The sequence below is a fragment of the Hippichthys cyanospilos genome, chromosome 6, assembly GCF_059441005.1.
Source record: "Hippichthys cyanospilos isolate Australia breed blue-spotted pipefish chromosome 6, RoL_Hcya_1.0, whole genome shotgun sequence".
Classification (NCBI taxonomy): Eukaryota; Metazoa; Chordata; class Actinopteri; order Syngnathiformes; family Syngnathidae; genus Hippichthys; species Hippichthys cyanospilos.
This window is the reverse complement of record NC_142374.1, coordinates 24604528-24621633: the sequence shown is the minus strand read 5'-3', so window position 1 is coordinate 24621633 and position 17106 is coordinate 24604528. Positions and strand designations below refer to the sequence as shown.

Sequence of the window (17106 nt, the reverse complement as noted above, 5' to 3'; positions counted from 1 at the left end):
GATAACCCTCACGGTAAACTGATTGGCCTTTTCTTCCGTCTCTCCTGATCTCACCCAATCAGGATGACCACAAACTGGGCGCAAGCTATTATACTCCGAAATCTTACATTTTATACGACTGGTGGAAGAAAGCGTTCATTGTAATTATGCATATAGTTTCATTATACTAACATACATATCAAACGTTGATTGGGTTCTTACTTTCCTGCAGATGTGAACGCACCACAATTGAGTAATCATTTTGGCAAACGTTTTTGAGTATACTCACCTTTGGTATTTCATGCAGATTTAAGTGTATAGTTGACATTTAAGTCAATTAAAAAAATGACAGTTTGAAATGTACTAGTTTCCCTTTAAATCTCATGGCATAATTAATGTTAAATACATTTTTAACTGAGGTAAAACTGCCTATAAAAATCAGATCCTTTGGCGATACTATATGCTGTAATGACTTAAAATGCCCACTAGGGTGGAGCAAAGTAAGCATAACGCTACTCATTTGCCTATTCACGAGTGAAACTCCGTTAATCTCAAATGATGCGAATCGTTTAGTGGCTCATTTGGAAAATAAAAATGTGCCTTTTATGACGTCGCGCTACCACCAAGATTTCGGGCAAGTAAGTTCAGTTATAGAGTTTGCTTAAAATAGTTGTAAAATGACATTGATTTTATGGTTATGGATTTTTCAAATTAAGTTAAAAATTGCTTGACAGGACTAATGTATATACATATATGCTGCATATTCATCACATTTATTATTTCTAAATTCTGTTAGAGCCTTTGTAATCAATTAATTTATGTAAATTAGCATTGCGTAATCCATTACCGGAACTTAAGCAATCAATTCTTAGCAAAATTATGAAAATAATTGATTACATTAGTACTCAATTTCCTAATTGAATACCAGCCGTTTTTTTTTTTTATTAAAAAGAAATAAATTCAACTCTCCACACAAGACAGCAAACACGTATGAATAGATTTCTCTTTTTATATTAGGAAAATGAAGTATAAACCATGAGTATTTGACACTCGTCAGGGGGGAAAAAATGTCGAAAAACAAAAGGAGGATTTTGATTTTCGTCCCGAATTGATCGGTCACTTGACAAAGCGGCCGTCGGGGTGCGCGGTCCATAGGCTGATGGTCCTGATAATGAGCCAGTCCTTCTGGCCGGCGGTCACCACGACGCGCACGCAGTCCACGTCGAAGGCGATCTTGCGGTCCACGTCGCGGACGTCCACGTGGCCGTTCCTGAACTCCCCCAGGGTGATGTAAGAGGCGCACTGGGCGTCCGGCTCGCCGGGGGCCCGCCTCCGCCCCACCTCCACGGCGCCGCGACGGAGGACGTCCCCGCGCCTGTCGTCGGACCCGGTGACGATCCTGATCCTGCTGATCTTGGCCGACTTGTTGAAGACCACCACGAAGAAGTCCCCGGTGGACGGGGGCTTGCCCCAGAAGTACTCGTCCCCGGCGCTGTAGGCCTTGGCGGCGTCGTAGCTCTCGAAGACGGCCATGTTGGTGTAGAGGCGCGCCGGCGGGTTGTCGGGGATGTCGGCGGCGTCCTCCTCGAAGTCGTCGTCCTTCAGCTTGTTCTCGGCGCCCCTGTAGGACGAGTAGTAGCCCATGTGCTGGAAGAGCGAGGGCTTGAAGCGGATGACGTCCTTCTGGGCCAGCAGGCCGCGGAAGTGGATGAGCAGCCAGTCGCAGGGCATCTCCTGGTAGAACATGAGCAGGAAGCGGGCCAGGCGGGGGAGGTCGCGGGCGTGGTAGAGCTTGCCGATGTAGCCCAGCTTGGAGAACTCCAGCGTGACCCAGTAGGAGCCCTCGCGGGAGGCCACCACCTTCTTGAGCGCCGTCAGGAAGTTGCGGGAGCAGCGCACGTCGTCCTCCAGCATCATGTAGAAGTGGGACAGGTTGGTGCAGAAGTTGAGCAGGAAGGCGTAGTCCACGTTCTGCTTGGAGCGGAAGCGCACCCGGTCCTCGGGGTCGTCGTAGTTCCTCTTGAGGCCGTCCAGCGAGGGGTAGTACTCCTCGGGGGCCTGGATCACCAGCAGGCGGCCGGCGACGATGTGGTGCGAGAACTTGCGGCTGATCTCCCCCAGCAGGTTCTGGCACCACGGACGGTCGAAGTCGGCCAGGTGGACCACCACCAGCATCTCCTTCAGCTCCTCGTAGCTGGACTGCTCGAAGATGGACTTGATGGTCTCCAGGAGGTAGTTCCCGCGCTTCCTCTTCACCGACGACAGCCCGATGGTCAGGTACTCTGAAAGGAAAATATTTATGCTGGTGGCGTCAACCGGGGGCGGAACTGGACGAGATCTTTGCTAAATTTGGAATACTCACCGACGCCTAAAGAAATGCCGAAAACAACCAAGAGAAAATGAATCTGGCGTTGTGCGCGTTCTAACCTCCCCTTACGAGATCTCGTCCCATCCTTAATGCCAACTATAAAGTGACGCGGGCACGCGGCGAGAAATACCAACTTTTGCGCGGCAGAGGGAATCCCGCCAGGTAGCGGTACGTCACGTTGATGGTCCCGGAGAAGTTGGACAGGTCTCGGAAGGTGTTGATGTAGCGCGCCGAGCTAGCGGGATGCACGGATGCCTCGCCCTGCTGCCGCTTTTCTGCCTCCTGGAAAATAAATATCAAAAGAATAATTACGCTATTCAATACCGAAGACGTACTCATACGTCTTTAAAGGATTCCTGGATCACTGGAAATGTCAAATAAAAAGGTACAAATTAAAAGTCCTAAAAATGTGTCGCGCTCTGCGCTCGTCAACACACCAGCACCATCTCAAGGCAAAAAACGGAACTGCATCCATATTGTCAACTGCTACAATTAATGATTCATTTAATTTTTCTATAAATGACATCTTTTGATTATTATGCACTAATTCTAATATGGATTGGTTACCATTTTGGATGCATTTTTACGATTTAGTAATATTCATTTAGAGGGTTTAAGAACGGATTGGAACAGATTAGGCCGTTTGCGTGTAAAAAGCGGCTGTACTTGTGAGAGATTGACGTTCCGGGCCGACTGCGGGAAACTACTGACCACTACGTAAGGGTCCATGTCCAGGTAGAGATTGAAGAGCAGCAGGAAGGCGAGCAGGAAGCCCAGCAGAGGCAGCGCCGATCTCTTCCTCAGACAGCGCATCTTGTCCGCCGATTTCCACATCAACCTCAGCGTGCCGCCTCTCACTGATGGAAACGGCATCCAAGAATTTCACGTCATTGGCGCTCAGGTATTTTTCTTGTTCTCTTCTCACAGCAAATGAGAATTTCCCAGAATCCCGCGCTCGCCCACAAGACATTTATATGGAAATGAAGTCACGCCCGAGAATGAATAAAGTCTCCTTTGTTGACTTGAATTTATGACACATCTCTGCCATCTTGTTTGTTTTATATCATTGCTTCTTCTGCCAGTTGATCATTTTCTTTTTTTTTTTTTTTTTTTTTATGATGGCCGGTGGCTCTGAATGCCAATCGTCATTTTTTTGTGTTTAGGCCCTCCTGTTACGCTGCGGGTCAAACTGACCCGTTTGAAAGTAAGTTACTGCTTGGGTTGTGTATAATCAATATAAGCATTATAAATGACTTTTTAATGTTAGAATGCATGATGAATTTATTTATATTTTTGCAACTTTTTGGGTAAATAAGCAAAAGCTAGGTTGGAATGACTCAAGAATATTTTAACTCTTTCTGACAAGATTTGCTGGTTAGATTACACGCACAAAAGGTTTCTGACATTTTTGGATGATTACACATAACACCGGGTCAAATTGACCCAAGATGTTATTACTATTCAAGAGTAACAAACATAATACATGGGTATAAATGAAGTATTAAGTATTGAAGGCAATTTGACACTTTTGGGTAAATGCACACACCTCCGGGTCATATTGACCCAGAGACATTATTGCTTTTCTTGAGAAATGAACGTAACACATTTAAATGTTGCCTTTTTTTTTTACTTTGTGCGTGGTGAAGAAATAGTTAGTGATACTTTTGCAAAAAAGCACACACCTTCGGGTCAAATTGACCCAGATACATTATTGCTTCTTTTGCAAAATGAAGGTAAATCACCGGTTAAAACAAAATATTGAATTTGGATGACACACACGTTGGACACGTACGGGTGAATAAATACGCCTTGGGTCAAAGTGACCCAGGGACATTCTTGCAGTTCCTCGCAATCCAACACAGCGGGAGGGTTAACGGTGCAGAAGGGAGCCTCGATCAAGGTGCCCTTCAGAGACGTTTCCTGCCAGCTTTTGGTAGCCCGCGTGGAGGACCCCTGCCTGATCAAGATGGACGACGCATTTGTTGTAAGCGCGACTCACGTGAGCTGATTGATGCTTCGGCTTTGCTTTGACTTTGCGGGCTGTCGGCTCGCCGCGGGAAGGCATCAATAAGGCGTTTAGCCTCCACTACAACATGGACGCGCGGCACATTGTGGACAGGCCCACGTCAATCTGCCGGAATGCTAAGCCTTGCTAAAGATGCTGTCGCCGCATAATGGAAGAGCGCATGTATGCTGGGCACAACAAATAATTCAAGTCGCTCACCGGAATATAAACACGGATGCAAAAATTGTGGCGCGCCTTCACAAAATATCAAATTTGGGGTCGACTTGGCAAAATAAAAGACTTCGGTTGCCAGAATATAAACACCGGCGCACATTATCGTGCTTCAATTACACCTCCGAGACTCTTATTCAAACGAAAGGTCCCGCTCGGCTCTTCTCCTCCATCCCGACTCAGCGGGCCTCGGGGCAGCGCTCCGAATAATGTGGGTCAGAGCCACCGCTGCCGAGGAGCGTCCATCCTCATTAGCGTCGCGCGTAGCGGCTTCTACCGAGCCACGTTAAACGCTCGTGCGGTGGCAACGTTTTTATTAGCTTTAGCTTTGTTTTTGTCCTTTTAATACATCAAAACCGAGATGCAAATGTGGAGCCAAGTGCTACTAATCGTCTTGCATATTACAAGTGGCTAGCTCTCTAGCCGTCTAACTTGCTAGCTAGCAAGTTATCTATCTATCGATGGAAGCTATCTTTTTATTTATTAATGCTAGCTAGCTAGGTAACTTCTTAGCTATCCATGCTAACTAGCTAGCTAACTTTTTATCCATTCATCTATCTATCTATGGTAGCTATTTTTTCATCTAGCTATGCTAGCTAGCTAACTTCTTATCTATCTATCTATCTATCTATCTATCTATCTATCTATCTATCTATCTATCTATGCTAGCTAGCTAGCTAACTTCATTTCTATCTAACTATGCTAGCTAGCAAACTTCTTATCTATCTATGCTAGCTAGCTGACTTCTTATCTCTCTATCTATCTGTCTGTCTGTCTGTCGCTTGCTAGTAAACTACCTCAGGCTAGTTAGCGAACTATTTGGTGCTTGATATCTACGTTGATGGATGGCTATCTATCTTGCTAGCTAGCTAGCTCGCTCGCTCATAGTATCCCGGCTTCCACCAAGGCGTCAGAAAACAAACGAGCCACTTTTCCGTGCTTGTAATGCGGCGTCCTCGCTCGCTCGGATGACCTGAGGCGAGCGCCTCGTCACGGCCGTTTGTGCGCGACGAATATCAGTTTGATGTAGCGAGCGACCAATTGTTGCAAATGAAACAAGGAAGCTAGTTTCTTGAAGGCCACATGACTCATCGCTGTTGTAAGATTGACTATGTGTTCGAAATTGTTATCCTCGGGGCGGGACCATCACACAAAAAATTTGGCCTTGTGCGGCTGCGTTATTAGTTTCCCCGCCGTTTATCTAACTGGCCCAAAACATTTTCTCCTATTTCTCTTTCTTCAATTATTTTTTACAAAGCCCCGCCGGGGAAGGAGAAAGCATTTTGCGCAACGCCCCCACCCACCTCGCTCCCCACTTGCTGCAGTTACTATAAACGAGATCATCATCTATGAAAATTGTATATGAACGCCTAAAATTGTCAGTTTTAATATTAACAAAAGAAAAAAGGCATTTAAATCAACAATTGAGCAAATGTGAACTTTTTACAAGGTAGGTTACAGCTTATTATGAATCTGAAAAAAAATTGCTTAAAGTGCATGAAAGGGCTCGAAGAAACCTTTTTAAACATTTAAACAGTTTGAAAATGCATCATCTGCACCAACCTGTCCCGCTTCGACATGATGCTGCACAATTGAAAATGTAAGTGTCATAAATACTAACGTTTATGTTGAACTATCTGGACATTCTACTCATTTCAAAAACATTTGAAAAATATGTGAAAAAAAATCCAAATGACCATGTGTGAAAGTCTCCAACATGAGAATGTTACGTACCCATATTTATTTATTTATTTTTTTTTTACCTTCTTGGTCCTGCAGCTGCATTGATTGATTTTCAGGGGGCACCTTGCGGACATTTTAATTCACGATAATGCATCAAAATTCTGCATGACTTTGCATCCACGGATGATGAATGCTACTCTACTAATCGCTTGCTCGGTATATACGGCTGCCGCTGGCCGCTTCATTAGGCACACCCTGCTCACTGGAAAAAAAAAACTGCAGTTTTGATTGACTCTACGTGAATTATTGTGCATTACTCATATTTCGTTTTGCTTCATGTGACCAAACTTTGAGCATTATTACATAAGACACTTTAGGGAGCGTGTGAGATTTTCACAAGCTTCCTGCAGGTGTCGCAAATCTAATTTAAGGCTTTTTAATGCCATAACAGGAAGAGCTGGTTTTCTTTTCAAATTAAGAGCAAATTAACTGGAATATGAAGCATCTCATTTGTAAATTGGGACTCCTTTACAAAACATTGTGCGCCTTCATTTTGTTAGCTTTTATACAAACAGTAGGCAATTGTCCGATTAATGTTTTTTTTTTAATCCCAGATATTTAGGGATTAAATCGATACTTACGTACATTAGGGATAATTTCCAGATACTTAAATATCAATTTGATACTTAAGTATCTGTGAATTATTGAATGTCTGGATTAATAACGTGAAAATTCGTCCATGGCATTGAATGAGTTAAAAGACTGTTTAGATCAATGCCAAGACCAATCAAGAGTTGAAAAGAGTATAATTATGATTAAATTTAATATTAAACTTACGTTTTTTTAATTCAAATTGCAGCCAAAAACCTTCAAATATATTTGTTTTGTTGGATTTATTTTGTATTGATTTTTGCACCTTGTCCCCATCTAAATTGATGCATAGTATATAGCATATAAAAATTTAAAACGATCTGACAACATTTTTTATTTTAAAAAAATACGTTTATATCTGAAATACAGAGGTAAAAATGGGAGAATTTACACGGTGATGAAGATACTCCATTTTTTTTGTCCATCCAAAAAAGAAAACCGGATGATGTCAGCTTTGGAGAAAATTCAAGGCTTCTCGGCGCGCCGAAATTTCGACAAACGAATCCAACAAATATTACAGGATGAGTGAAACGCTCAGCGGAGCGGAACGTGAAAAGCAAGCAGGCCATACTTATCCTAATACGTGACATTTCGAAAGTAATCCAGCTCACTTTTCCCGGCCGCATTTGGCATCAACATGCGCCGTTTTTGAAATGCAAAGATGTGCGAGCGCTGACGCAGCCTCTCCGAGCAACACGTGCGTGCGTATACGCGTGTGCGCGTTTGTGTGCGTGTGCGAGCGCAATCATCAAGGAGTAAACAGCCGGTCGTCGGTCCTCCCACTCGGAGACTTTTAAAGCGAGCGCCGGCTTGTACGTGTTTACTTATTCATCAAAAGGTGGCGGAGGAGAGGGGCGCGCGCGCTTGGTTAGTTTCTCCCCTTCCAGCAATGACTTTGGTCCCGCTGATGCAGGAGGGACCGTGTCTCTTCAAAAATGCATGCGACGCTACGCCACGCTGCGCTTGCGCTGTGATGGCCAAACAGGGAACCGAAAATGGACCCCGCCTAAAAACACAATGACCTCAAATTCGGGGTGTCATTTTGGCAGAAAGTCAATTCTCAATTTACTACGATCGACTGCTTTTTGGATTACAAGTTAGCCACTTAGCTAGCTGGCTAGCGCGTAACGAGCTAGCAGACTGGCTTGCTAATGAAAGTAGTAATAGTTTCTTTTTGAAATTGGCGTAATTCCTTCGCCGACTATTGGAAACCAAATTAAATAAGCAACTAAACGAATAACTCGCAACAACCTCTAACAACAAATCTAAACAACTATCTGGCTAGTAGAGAGCTAGCGGAGTGGTTAGCTAATAAACTAAGAAGTCATTCTTTTGGAAATTGTCATAATTTCTTTGCTAACTATAGCAAAAAATAAACACACAAGTAAAACAAATAACCAACCAAATGAATAACTAGTAACAACATCTAACAACAAGTCTTAATCATAAACTAGTTAGTAGCAAGCTAGCTAAGTGGTTAGCTAATGAACTAGGTATAAATCTAATAAATCTAAATAACTAACTATCCGTTGTTGTTTTCTTCTTTATCGGACAGTAGTAAGACTTAAAAACGTTAAAATTCAAAAGTGAAAAACTTTAAAATCTCAAAATTTCCTAGAGATTCTAACTTGACACGTTTCCGTATTTTTTTCTTTCGCCTTCTTCAGAGTGTCCCGAAATAAATAGCGAACTAGTTAGTAGCTTGCTAGCTAAGTGGTTAGCTAATGAACTAAGTAGTAATTCTTTTGAAAATTGACATAATTCCTTCATTCATTTTTGAAAAAAACTCCAATTAACAGCTACTAGTGAGCTAGCTTAAGCGATGAGCTAAAAAAATATAATTAAATGTAGCTTCTTTGGCGTAGTAGTTCCCTCACTAAGTAACCATTTTGAAAACAAACACACACACAAATAAGCAAACACACAGCTTAATTAATAACAAACTAAATAACTAATCTAAAATCGAAATAACCAGCTTGTCGTGAGATAACTAAGTAGCTAGCTAATGAACTAAGTGGAAGTGACGACTTTTTGGCCCGGCGACTATGTGAGTATTTTAATGAACAAACACAACCTAACTAAAAAAAAAACAACTTAATGACTACCCAGTCGTAGCGTCCGTCGCTACCCGATTATCCAATTAATTCTCGACAAAAACATCAAATTAACGAACTTTTTTACCGCGGCAAATGGCTAAACAAGCCAAGCGTGTTTTTTTCAGGGCCTCCGGTTATTCATTTCGCTCCTAATTGAGAGCGTCGCCTTGCAAAATGAAAAGGAGTTGACGGACGCCCGCCGTCCCTCATGAATAATTCAGGAGACGGAGGAGGAGCCTCTTTGTCTGGCGGGGAGACTACAATAAAGATATTTGATTTTACGAGAGCTGCTTTATGGCCCATCACGGCGGCGGGATGATATCACCTGGGACGCGCCAATCATCCGCGAGTGCGGGCGAGGTGGCTCCGTGTCAAAGTGACATTGGCCTCTTTGTCATTGAGGACGCGTGGACCATAATGGGAGGAAGAGGGGGTACCGGTGGGGGTCCGAGAGGGAAATACGTGACGTGTCATGTGTGGAGGGGAAGCAGACAGTAGTTTCAAAAAAAAAAAAAAAAAAAAGAGCGATTGCTGCTTTGGGAGCTTTGCACCGGGAAAAGTGAGAATAAGATGCGAGGGAAGATGTTGGTCTCCATGGCGACAAGCCCCGTGCCGCAACAGCTTTCCATCTCGCTCACATTTGGGGATGACACCCTCGCTTGGTAACGACTCCGCAACCTTGAGCATCTTTCACATGCTTTGATAAGGCTTCCTAATCAGGCGAGCTATCGGAATATGTAAAATAAATTCGGGGGGGGTTGATGCAAGGAAAAATATGAACTCAAGTACTTATTTTTGAAGGCAAAAACGATGGAATACAAAAATTAAACCAAAATAAATAAATAAATAAATGGCAATTACAGAATAATAAATAAAAATAAAAAGTAATACATACTAATAAGAGGATAAATAAAATAAATAAATCATAAAAGTTAAATACATTTAAATTAGAATAAAATTATTAGCAATAAAAATGATAATTAATAATTAGTGAACACTGTTGGATGGCAAAAAAAAATGAAACTGAAATTAAATAAAAAGAAATGCTAATTGTATAATAATAAATACAATTAAAAGTAATACAAACTAATACAAGGACCAAGAAAATATATAAAAAATTTAAATTAGAATAAAAGTAAATATTGGTAATAAAACTATAATAATAATTAATGATTCGTGAACACCATTAGATGGCAAAAAATAAAAATTAAACCAAAAAAGAAAGACTAAAAATAAAAAGTTATACATACAGATAAAATAATAAATAAAATAAAAAAATACATAAACTTATATTAGGATAAAAGTAAAGACAAATAGTAATAAAAAATGATTACAGTGGCAAAAAATTTAATTAAAACATTTTAACTGAGATAAAAAATGGAACAAATGCCAATCATATACTGTATTAATAAATAAAAATAAAAAGTAGTACATCCTAATAAAAAGATAAATAAAATGAACAAAAAATAACATTTTAAATTTAAATTAAACAGGTCCACATTTATGTACCCGCACATCCGAATCGGATTATTCAAGCAGATTATTAAAAATAATAATTCCACAGCCTTAGATCTTGCTGATCCTTGGATAAAAACAGGAAACACAGCAAAAAAAAACAAAAACAAAAACAAAAAAAAACATGCTTAACAATTGAAATGATGAGCGCTTACGAGTACACGTTGAATACCGTCATGATTACGTGCGTGAAATGTTCATATTTGCAGTTGAATATTCTTGACAAAAATTATCCGTGAGGGGATTTTGGGGGGGGACAAGATTAGAACTGCCAAATGCGAATCAAAAGCGGCTTTTTTTTTTCTCCCGCTGCGCGTTATAAGAAGATTACAACGTGACATGCCGCTGATGGGATAAATGCTTCTCTCCCTCTCACACACACACACACACACACACACACACACACACACACACACAATTTCATTTTCAAAATGACCGTGGTTTCAACTGAAAAGTGCGCAAACTACACAGCGATGAATGAAGATAACTTTATCCGAGATGAGACTAAGGGCGCCAAGAAAAATGGCGTCCAATAGGCCATGAGTTGAAAATGATTTCTTTACATTTTTAGTTGGCTTGATTTGCTCCGTTTGTTGTTGTTTGAAATTAAAAGAGAGGCAAGTGAACGTTCAACGTCAGAGGGAAAATAGTGCTGGACAGATGAAGCCACATGAAGCACTTTGATTTTTTTTTTTTTTTTTTTTACTTCTCTACAGTGCACTCTTGATTTCAGCAATCATTCTTGCCAAGCGCGGAGTGAAGCTTCGTGAAACGCTTATGATATTTTTTGACAACTCTGGACGGTTCTCTTGATTTCAACAGAAAGTAGCGATGGCCAATTGAAGCTTCATGAAGCATTTGTGATATTTTTGACAGCTCGAGACGGCACTCTTGATTTCGGCAGAAAGAGGTGATGGCGTACTGAAGCATCGTGAAGCATTTGTGATATTTATTGACACTTCGAGATGGCACTCTTGAGGTCAACAGGAAGTAGTGATGGCCATTTGCAGCTTCATAAGGAATTTGTGATATTTTCTGACACGTCTGGCTGGCACGCTTGTTTTCAGCAAGAATGTTGTAATGGCCAAATGAAGCCTCGCGAAGCTTCATTTTCCCCATCACTGCAGTGACGATATGCTTGCTGTTTATTTGATGAAGTTTTAAGAGAGACTAGATCAGTTGATAACGTTCAAACAAAGAACGCTATTCGGCAAAAATTCCGAAAATTCCACCCCTTGATTCCAAACCTGAGTTACAAAAATTCAATTGATTCTTCCTTTCTTTTCTCCGCAAACGTACGACGCCAATGAATGATTTTTCGGCGGGAAGCTGAAGATAGGGTCGATAGGGCCGCAACGACGTCGCGGCACGGCCTGAAAAAGCCCCCCTTGAACGGCCCGACGTCTAAAAATAGCCAGCGCGCTACTATGTGGAGTTTATGCAGCGTTTGGCGTAAGAATTCCGAGGTGTATTTGGGGCGACGAGCGAAAGCTTATCAGCTCCGCCTGGCAGCACCTTCCTCTTTTGATCAGGTAATATCTCTCCGGCGCTCTTTCATCCTCCCGCCCGCGCCGCGCTTTCCCGCCTTCGGCCGGGATAATGAAGCCTGCCGGGACACCCGCTGGCCTTCCCCGCCACCCCCGCGCCGCAATTAAAGCCGGCTAACTATCGTCTGCTGGGAAAGGGCTTTGACTTATCGGCGGCCGTAAAAGGCCTTCAAACAGGGACCCCATTGATTTTCCCGAGCCGTTTCGGATATTGAGCGCACCGACAGGAACCCTATTGGCTTCATAAAGGCTTTTACAAGAGAAACTTGAGGTCGCGCTCGCAGTAATCGAGTCGCGGGGCAAAATAAATACATTACAGGGGAAGACTTTTTTTTTTTTTCCCACAAAAATGTTCTATGTACCCCTCTTCTCTAAAAATGGTACTCTGGTTAATATAGCATTTGTAGAAAATGAATCAAGCCTAAAATGGCTAAAAATACATATACATGACAGACATATGATAGATAGATAGATAGATAGATAGATAGATAGATAGATAGATAGATAGATAGATAGATAGATAGATAGATAGATATATCACACACACGCATATATTTTATATACATGCAATGCACACACACGTACACTCAAAGTGGACTGTAAGCCGCATGTGATTATAAACCACAACAAATTTTTTTACAAAAAATCTATGTCATCTATTTTATTCTGCTGTGGTGAGAAGTGTATTTTTTTTTTTTTTTAGATGTTTGACCTAAATGTGTCAAAGTAAAACAAACGTTAACGTCTACGGTCGTCAATGGCAGCGAATGAGTTCAAAAGAACCCGATGACATGGCAAATAGCCATCTCGAGCTGGAGTCAGAAAAATTTCACTCATTTATTAGCCCGCTCTCCTAGAACGTTTTCAGATTTACGTTTTATAATAGGGTGCAATTTCGTGTCTTAAATGAATTGCAAATAACGGAGAAGATAAACTCAGGTGTAACAATAAAATAATGACTATCACGTCACGAGCGAAAGGGAATCGAGAGTTTTGTCGAATGGGCAGATTAGCGTTAGCTGAGAGCGTTAGCTTGTGCTTAGCAGCACTTAGGCGATTGCTCGGAGAAGATGCTGACGTGGGCGCCGTAGCGCGCACATTACTCCGCGTGCCGTGGGAAATTATCCATTCGGCCATCCATTTTCATGCCGCTTATTTTGTTCAAGGTCGCGGGTGAGCCGGAGCATTCCCCACCACTTTTTCGTCCGTATCATTTCAATGTCTTACCTGTTGGCCGGTGGCGCGGGAACGCTTCTTTGCGCCGGTCGGCATGGCTCCTTCGGTCGGAAGCGAGGACAAACCTGAGGAAAAAAAAAACAAACAAAAAACAGCAACCTTCAGTTAAATGAATATTTTGAGAAATATTATCTGTCAGGATCAAGGGTTCTTTAATAGAGCGCTTGGCAAATGGGGGTACTTGAAGGCACTTCAGGGGCTATTTGAACAAGGCATCATACAGTATATTCAATGCTGCTTTTAATGCAATTTAAACCCAATTTAATACCCGTTTCTGCACATGCGTATACACTATGTTGGATGTTGATGACAGGAAGAGTGAAGTATCCTTTTCAAACAGAGAACAAATTAATTGGAACATGAAACCTACGCAACTAGTCAATACTCAATATTGTAAAGTTTTGTTGCAGTGACATTTTTTTTCCACGGGTTTGTATGATTTTATTTTGCAAAGTTTTATACGGATTAGTGAAACATTTCTTCAATGGCCACAGAGTGATCCGGGGTTGCCACCACGTAGAGTAGCTTCATCCATGATGTCTGATCAAAAATGCTATTTTTGGAATAGGTTTGTTTTTGGTTAAAATTGTCTGTCATTGGTGTTTTTTTTGGGGGGGGGAGGTTGTTGTTTTGTGTATGTGGTAAAATCAAGAGAGTCATCTAGATAAATCTAAAAATATCACAAGTGCTTCGGGAAGCTTCACTTGGCCATCACTGCATTCCTGCTGAAATTAAGAGAACCATCTAGAGTTGTCAAAAAATACCCCAAGTGCTTTGTGAAGCTTCATTTGGCCAGCTGAAATCAAGAAAGCCGTCTAGAGTAACCGAAAAATTCCCGAGTGCTTCGTGAAGCTTCGCTTGGCGTTCAATACATTTCTTCTGAGATCAATAGCGCCATCTAGGGATGTCAAAAAAATCACAAATGCTTCATGAAGCTTCAAATGGCCCTCACGACAAGAGTTGCCAAAAAAAGTGCTTTGTGAAGCTTCGTTTGGCCATCACCAGTATCTGTACTTGGTATCAGTGTTGGTGATTTCTCAAGAGTTTCAAAGTACTTATATCGCTCTGATTTAAAGTACTGTAGAATAAAAAAAATCCCTATTGAGAACCACTGATTAAATGGAGTGATCCTTCTAGACGTTGCATTCGGAACGATTGTAAATGAGTTCAAATGATATCGTGAAAATGGCATCAATGAAGATGTTCTCCCACATGTCCAGAGAGTGCCACGGCCGCCACATAGCTCCGCCCCTGAAGTCCTGATTTCATCGACTTCATTCAAATTGAATTGAGACTTAACGCGAGTTAAAAAGTTCAGACTTAGCCCCTCCCACTCCTGCTAGCAACCGTCAAAGCACGCCCGACGAGTAAATGAGAAGATGCAGCCAAAACCGGCAGTAACTCACAGCAATTCCCGCAACGCGCGATGACAAAAGCCGCGCGATGATGCCGGGCCGTCAATCAAGATGCTGTCGGGCGGTCCTGATGCTGCGGCGGCATGCCGTCTCCCGCCGGGAACGCCGGAGCCGTGCGCGGCGCGATTATCTCTTCCCCTCTGCCGACGCGGAGCCTGAAAAAGTCCCATCAAGTCTGACAGAAGTTGGAGGAAGAGGAAATACCAAAAAAGGTCGATCTTACCTGCAAACATGTCCGTGACCGGCCGAGAGGAAGGAAGAGGAGGAGAAAGTCAAGCTGGCCTCTCGGGCTGCGACGCCGCTACATCTGCTCGTCCTAATCATCCTCCTCCCTCTCTTCATCGCGGGCTCGCATCCTCCCTCGCTCGCTCGCTCGCGCGGGCGGGCGGGCGGGCGGGCTCTCTCTCCTCCACCACAAGGTGTCACAAACACAGTGTGTCTGCACCAAATGCCTCACTGGCTCGTCTCCTGCTGTCTATGAGTGTGTGTGTGTGTGTGTGTGTGTGTTGCATCACGCAGCAGCTGTGCATCCACAATGACTTAGCATGACACCTCCCTCCATCTTGCACCTCAACCTTCTTACAATTCACAACGGATCACTTACTTTCTCCAAGGGCCGGGCGATACGGACCAAAAAAGAAAATCTGCAAAACCGTTTTAGTGGAAGAAATGTTTGTTAAAAAAAATATTCATAATGAATACAGATTAAAAAAAATAAAATGAACAAATAAACAAATTGGCATGCTGGTTCCCCAAATGGATTTTGAGGTTTTTTGTTGTATGGTGCAGTGGTTAAAGCAAGCGTTTCCGGAAGTGTTCCCTCGCTCATTAAGATTCCGGCTATGTTGCATAGAGTAAATATATTTCAATATTTTGGGTAATGTCTGTGTACTTTTCTAGTTAAAAAAAAATCAATAAAATGAAGTCTCCCAGACAGTTTCCCCCTCGATTCCGATCATGTGAAAAATGACACGATTGGGCCCAATTTCCAAAATGGAGAGCTGGACATCTCTGATTTTAAAGTAGAAAGGAATTTAACATTGTAGATTAAAACTAGTGGGGCACGGTGGTTAGCAAGTCGGCCTCACAGTGATCGATTGATTGATCGACTGATTGATTTTGGCTTCGGCCTTCTTGCGTGGATTCTCATTTTGTCCCCTTGCCTGCGTGGGCAGCATGCGAGATACACCCCGAACTGGTTGCCAGCCAATCGCAGGGCATACAAACAGCAACACACTCACAAACACACCTGAGGACAATTTGAATGTTTGCGTGTTTTGGGAGAAAATCCACACAGGCACGGGGAGAACACGCAAACTCCACACGGGAAGCCCGGAATTAGAATCTAACCCACCACCTCCGCATGTGAGGTGGACCATGTTTACCAGTCTTCTACCGGACGCCATAACAAAAGTAAAACCACACCCCTTTTGAAAACATATAGCAGATTTTCCGCGCTATAAGGCGCGCCGGATTATAAGGCGCACCTTCGATGAATGGCCTATTTTAAAAGTGTTCATCTATAAGGCGCACCACATTAAAACTCACATCGAAGAGAAGCTACAGTAGTGTTATGCATCCACTAGATGGCGCTGTGCCAAAGGAAATGTCAAACTTTTCAATCAGAAATGAACAATCAAGATGATTTGTGGAAAGTAACATCTGAAAAAAAATACCACTGGATTACATCAAAAGATGGTTTAGATCAATGCTGACCAATCAAGGGTTTCAAAATATATCATTATGATTCTATGAAATAATAAAAGCCCTTTTTCGAAACGATTTGCAACCCAAAACCTACATGCTAAAACAAGCTATATATTGTTCTGTTGAAGGCTTTTAGGTGCGCTCTATAGCGTGGAAAATACGGTAATGGAGAAGAAACCAAAGTGCGGAAAATTGCTTTAAAAAAAGAAAAAGACAGCACTTTGTATCATCCTGTTTTCCTAGCAGAGCCACTTTTGTGTAAGCATGACAGGTGATAGACAGCAGCAAGCCCATAGCGCTGATTAGAAGGAGAAAAAGTCCACGCCAAGCCAAACACAAGCTGCTCCGCGTCGGGCTGGTGACAAGAAGAATAAGCGTCAGCGATGCAGAATGTGAAAGGAGCCGACGGAAACGCAACATACGGCGCGTGAGCTACTTTGTGTTTTGACATGGACACGCCGCAGGAAATGCTGATTTATCACTCTGTTTGTTGCTATGGGTTCAACTAACGAGGATTTAAATAAGTCTATCTTTGCTTCAAATACTTATTACTCTAAGCCTGGTGATGTGGAGAAAACTTGAGATTTTTTGGGGGACGCTCCACATGGCGTTTGCTTGAATTCTCCCGTTTGATTCTCCTTGAGTGTGTGGGGAAAAAAAAAAAAAAATCTCC

The 17106-nt window shown here is 42.4% G+C and overlaps 1 protein-coding gene across 4 annotated transcripts; it reads right to left on the bottom strand.

The window, feature by feature from the left end:
- Positions 1-972: 972 nt before the first annotated feature.
- LOC148422955 (alpha-1,3-mannosyl-glycoprotein 4-beta-N-acetylglucosaminyltransferase C-like) lies at positions 973-16205 on the bottom strand. 4 transcript variants are annotated; one of them, XM_088417993.1, is made up of 6 exons: positions 14950-16205; positions 14718-14881; positions 13303-13376; positions 3059-3204; positions 2482-2629; positions 973-2261 (listed from the first exon to the last, which is right to left on the bottom strand). In XM_088417993.1, exons 4-6 carry the CDS (start codon positions 3179-3181, stop codon positions 1096-1098), a joined length of 1437 nt encoding a protein of 478 aa, XP_088274119.1. In that variant the 5' UTR covers positions 3182-3204; positions 13303-13376; positions 14718-14881; positions 14950-16205; the 3' UTR covers positions 973-1095. The 4 variants fall into 4 exon arrangements, with proteins under 4 accessions (XP_088274119.1, XP_088274118.1, XP_088274121.1 ...); XM_088417992.1 differs by lacking the exons at positions 13303-13376; positions 14718-14881; positions 14950-16205 and adding an exon at positions 7529-8289; XM_088417995.1 differs by lacking the exons at positions 13303-13376; positions 14718-14881; positions 14950-16205 and adding an exon at positions 4347-5825.
- Between the last annotated feature and the right edge of the window lie 901 nt (positions 16206-17106).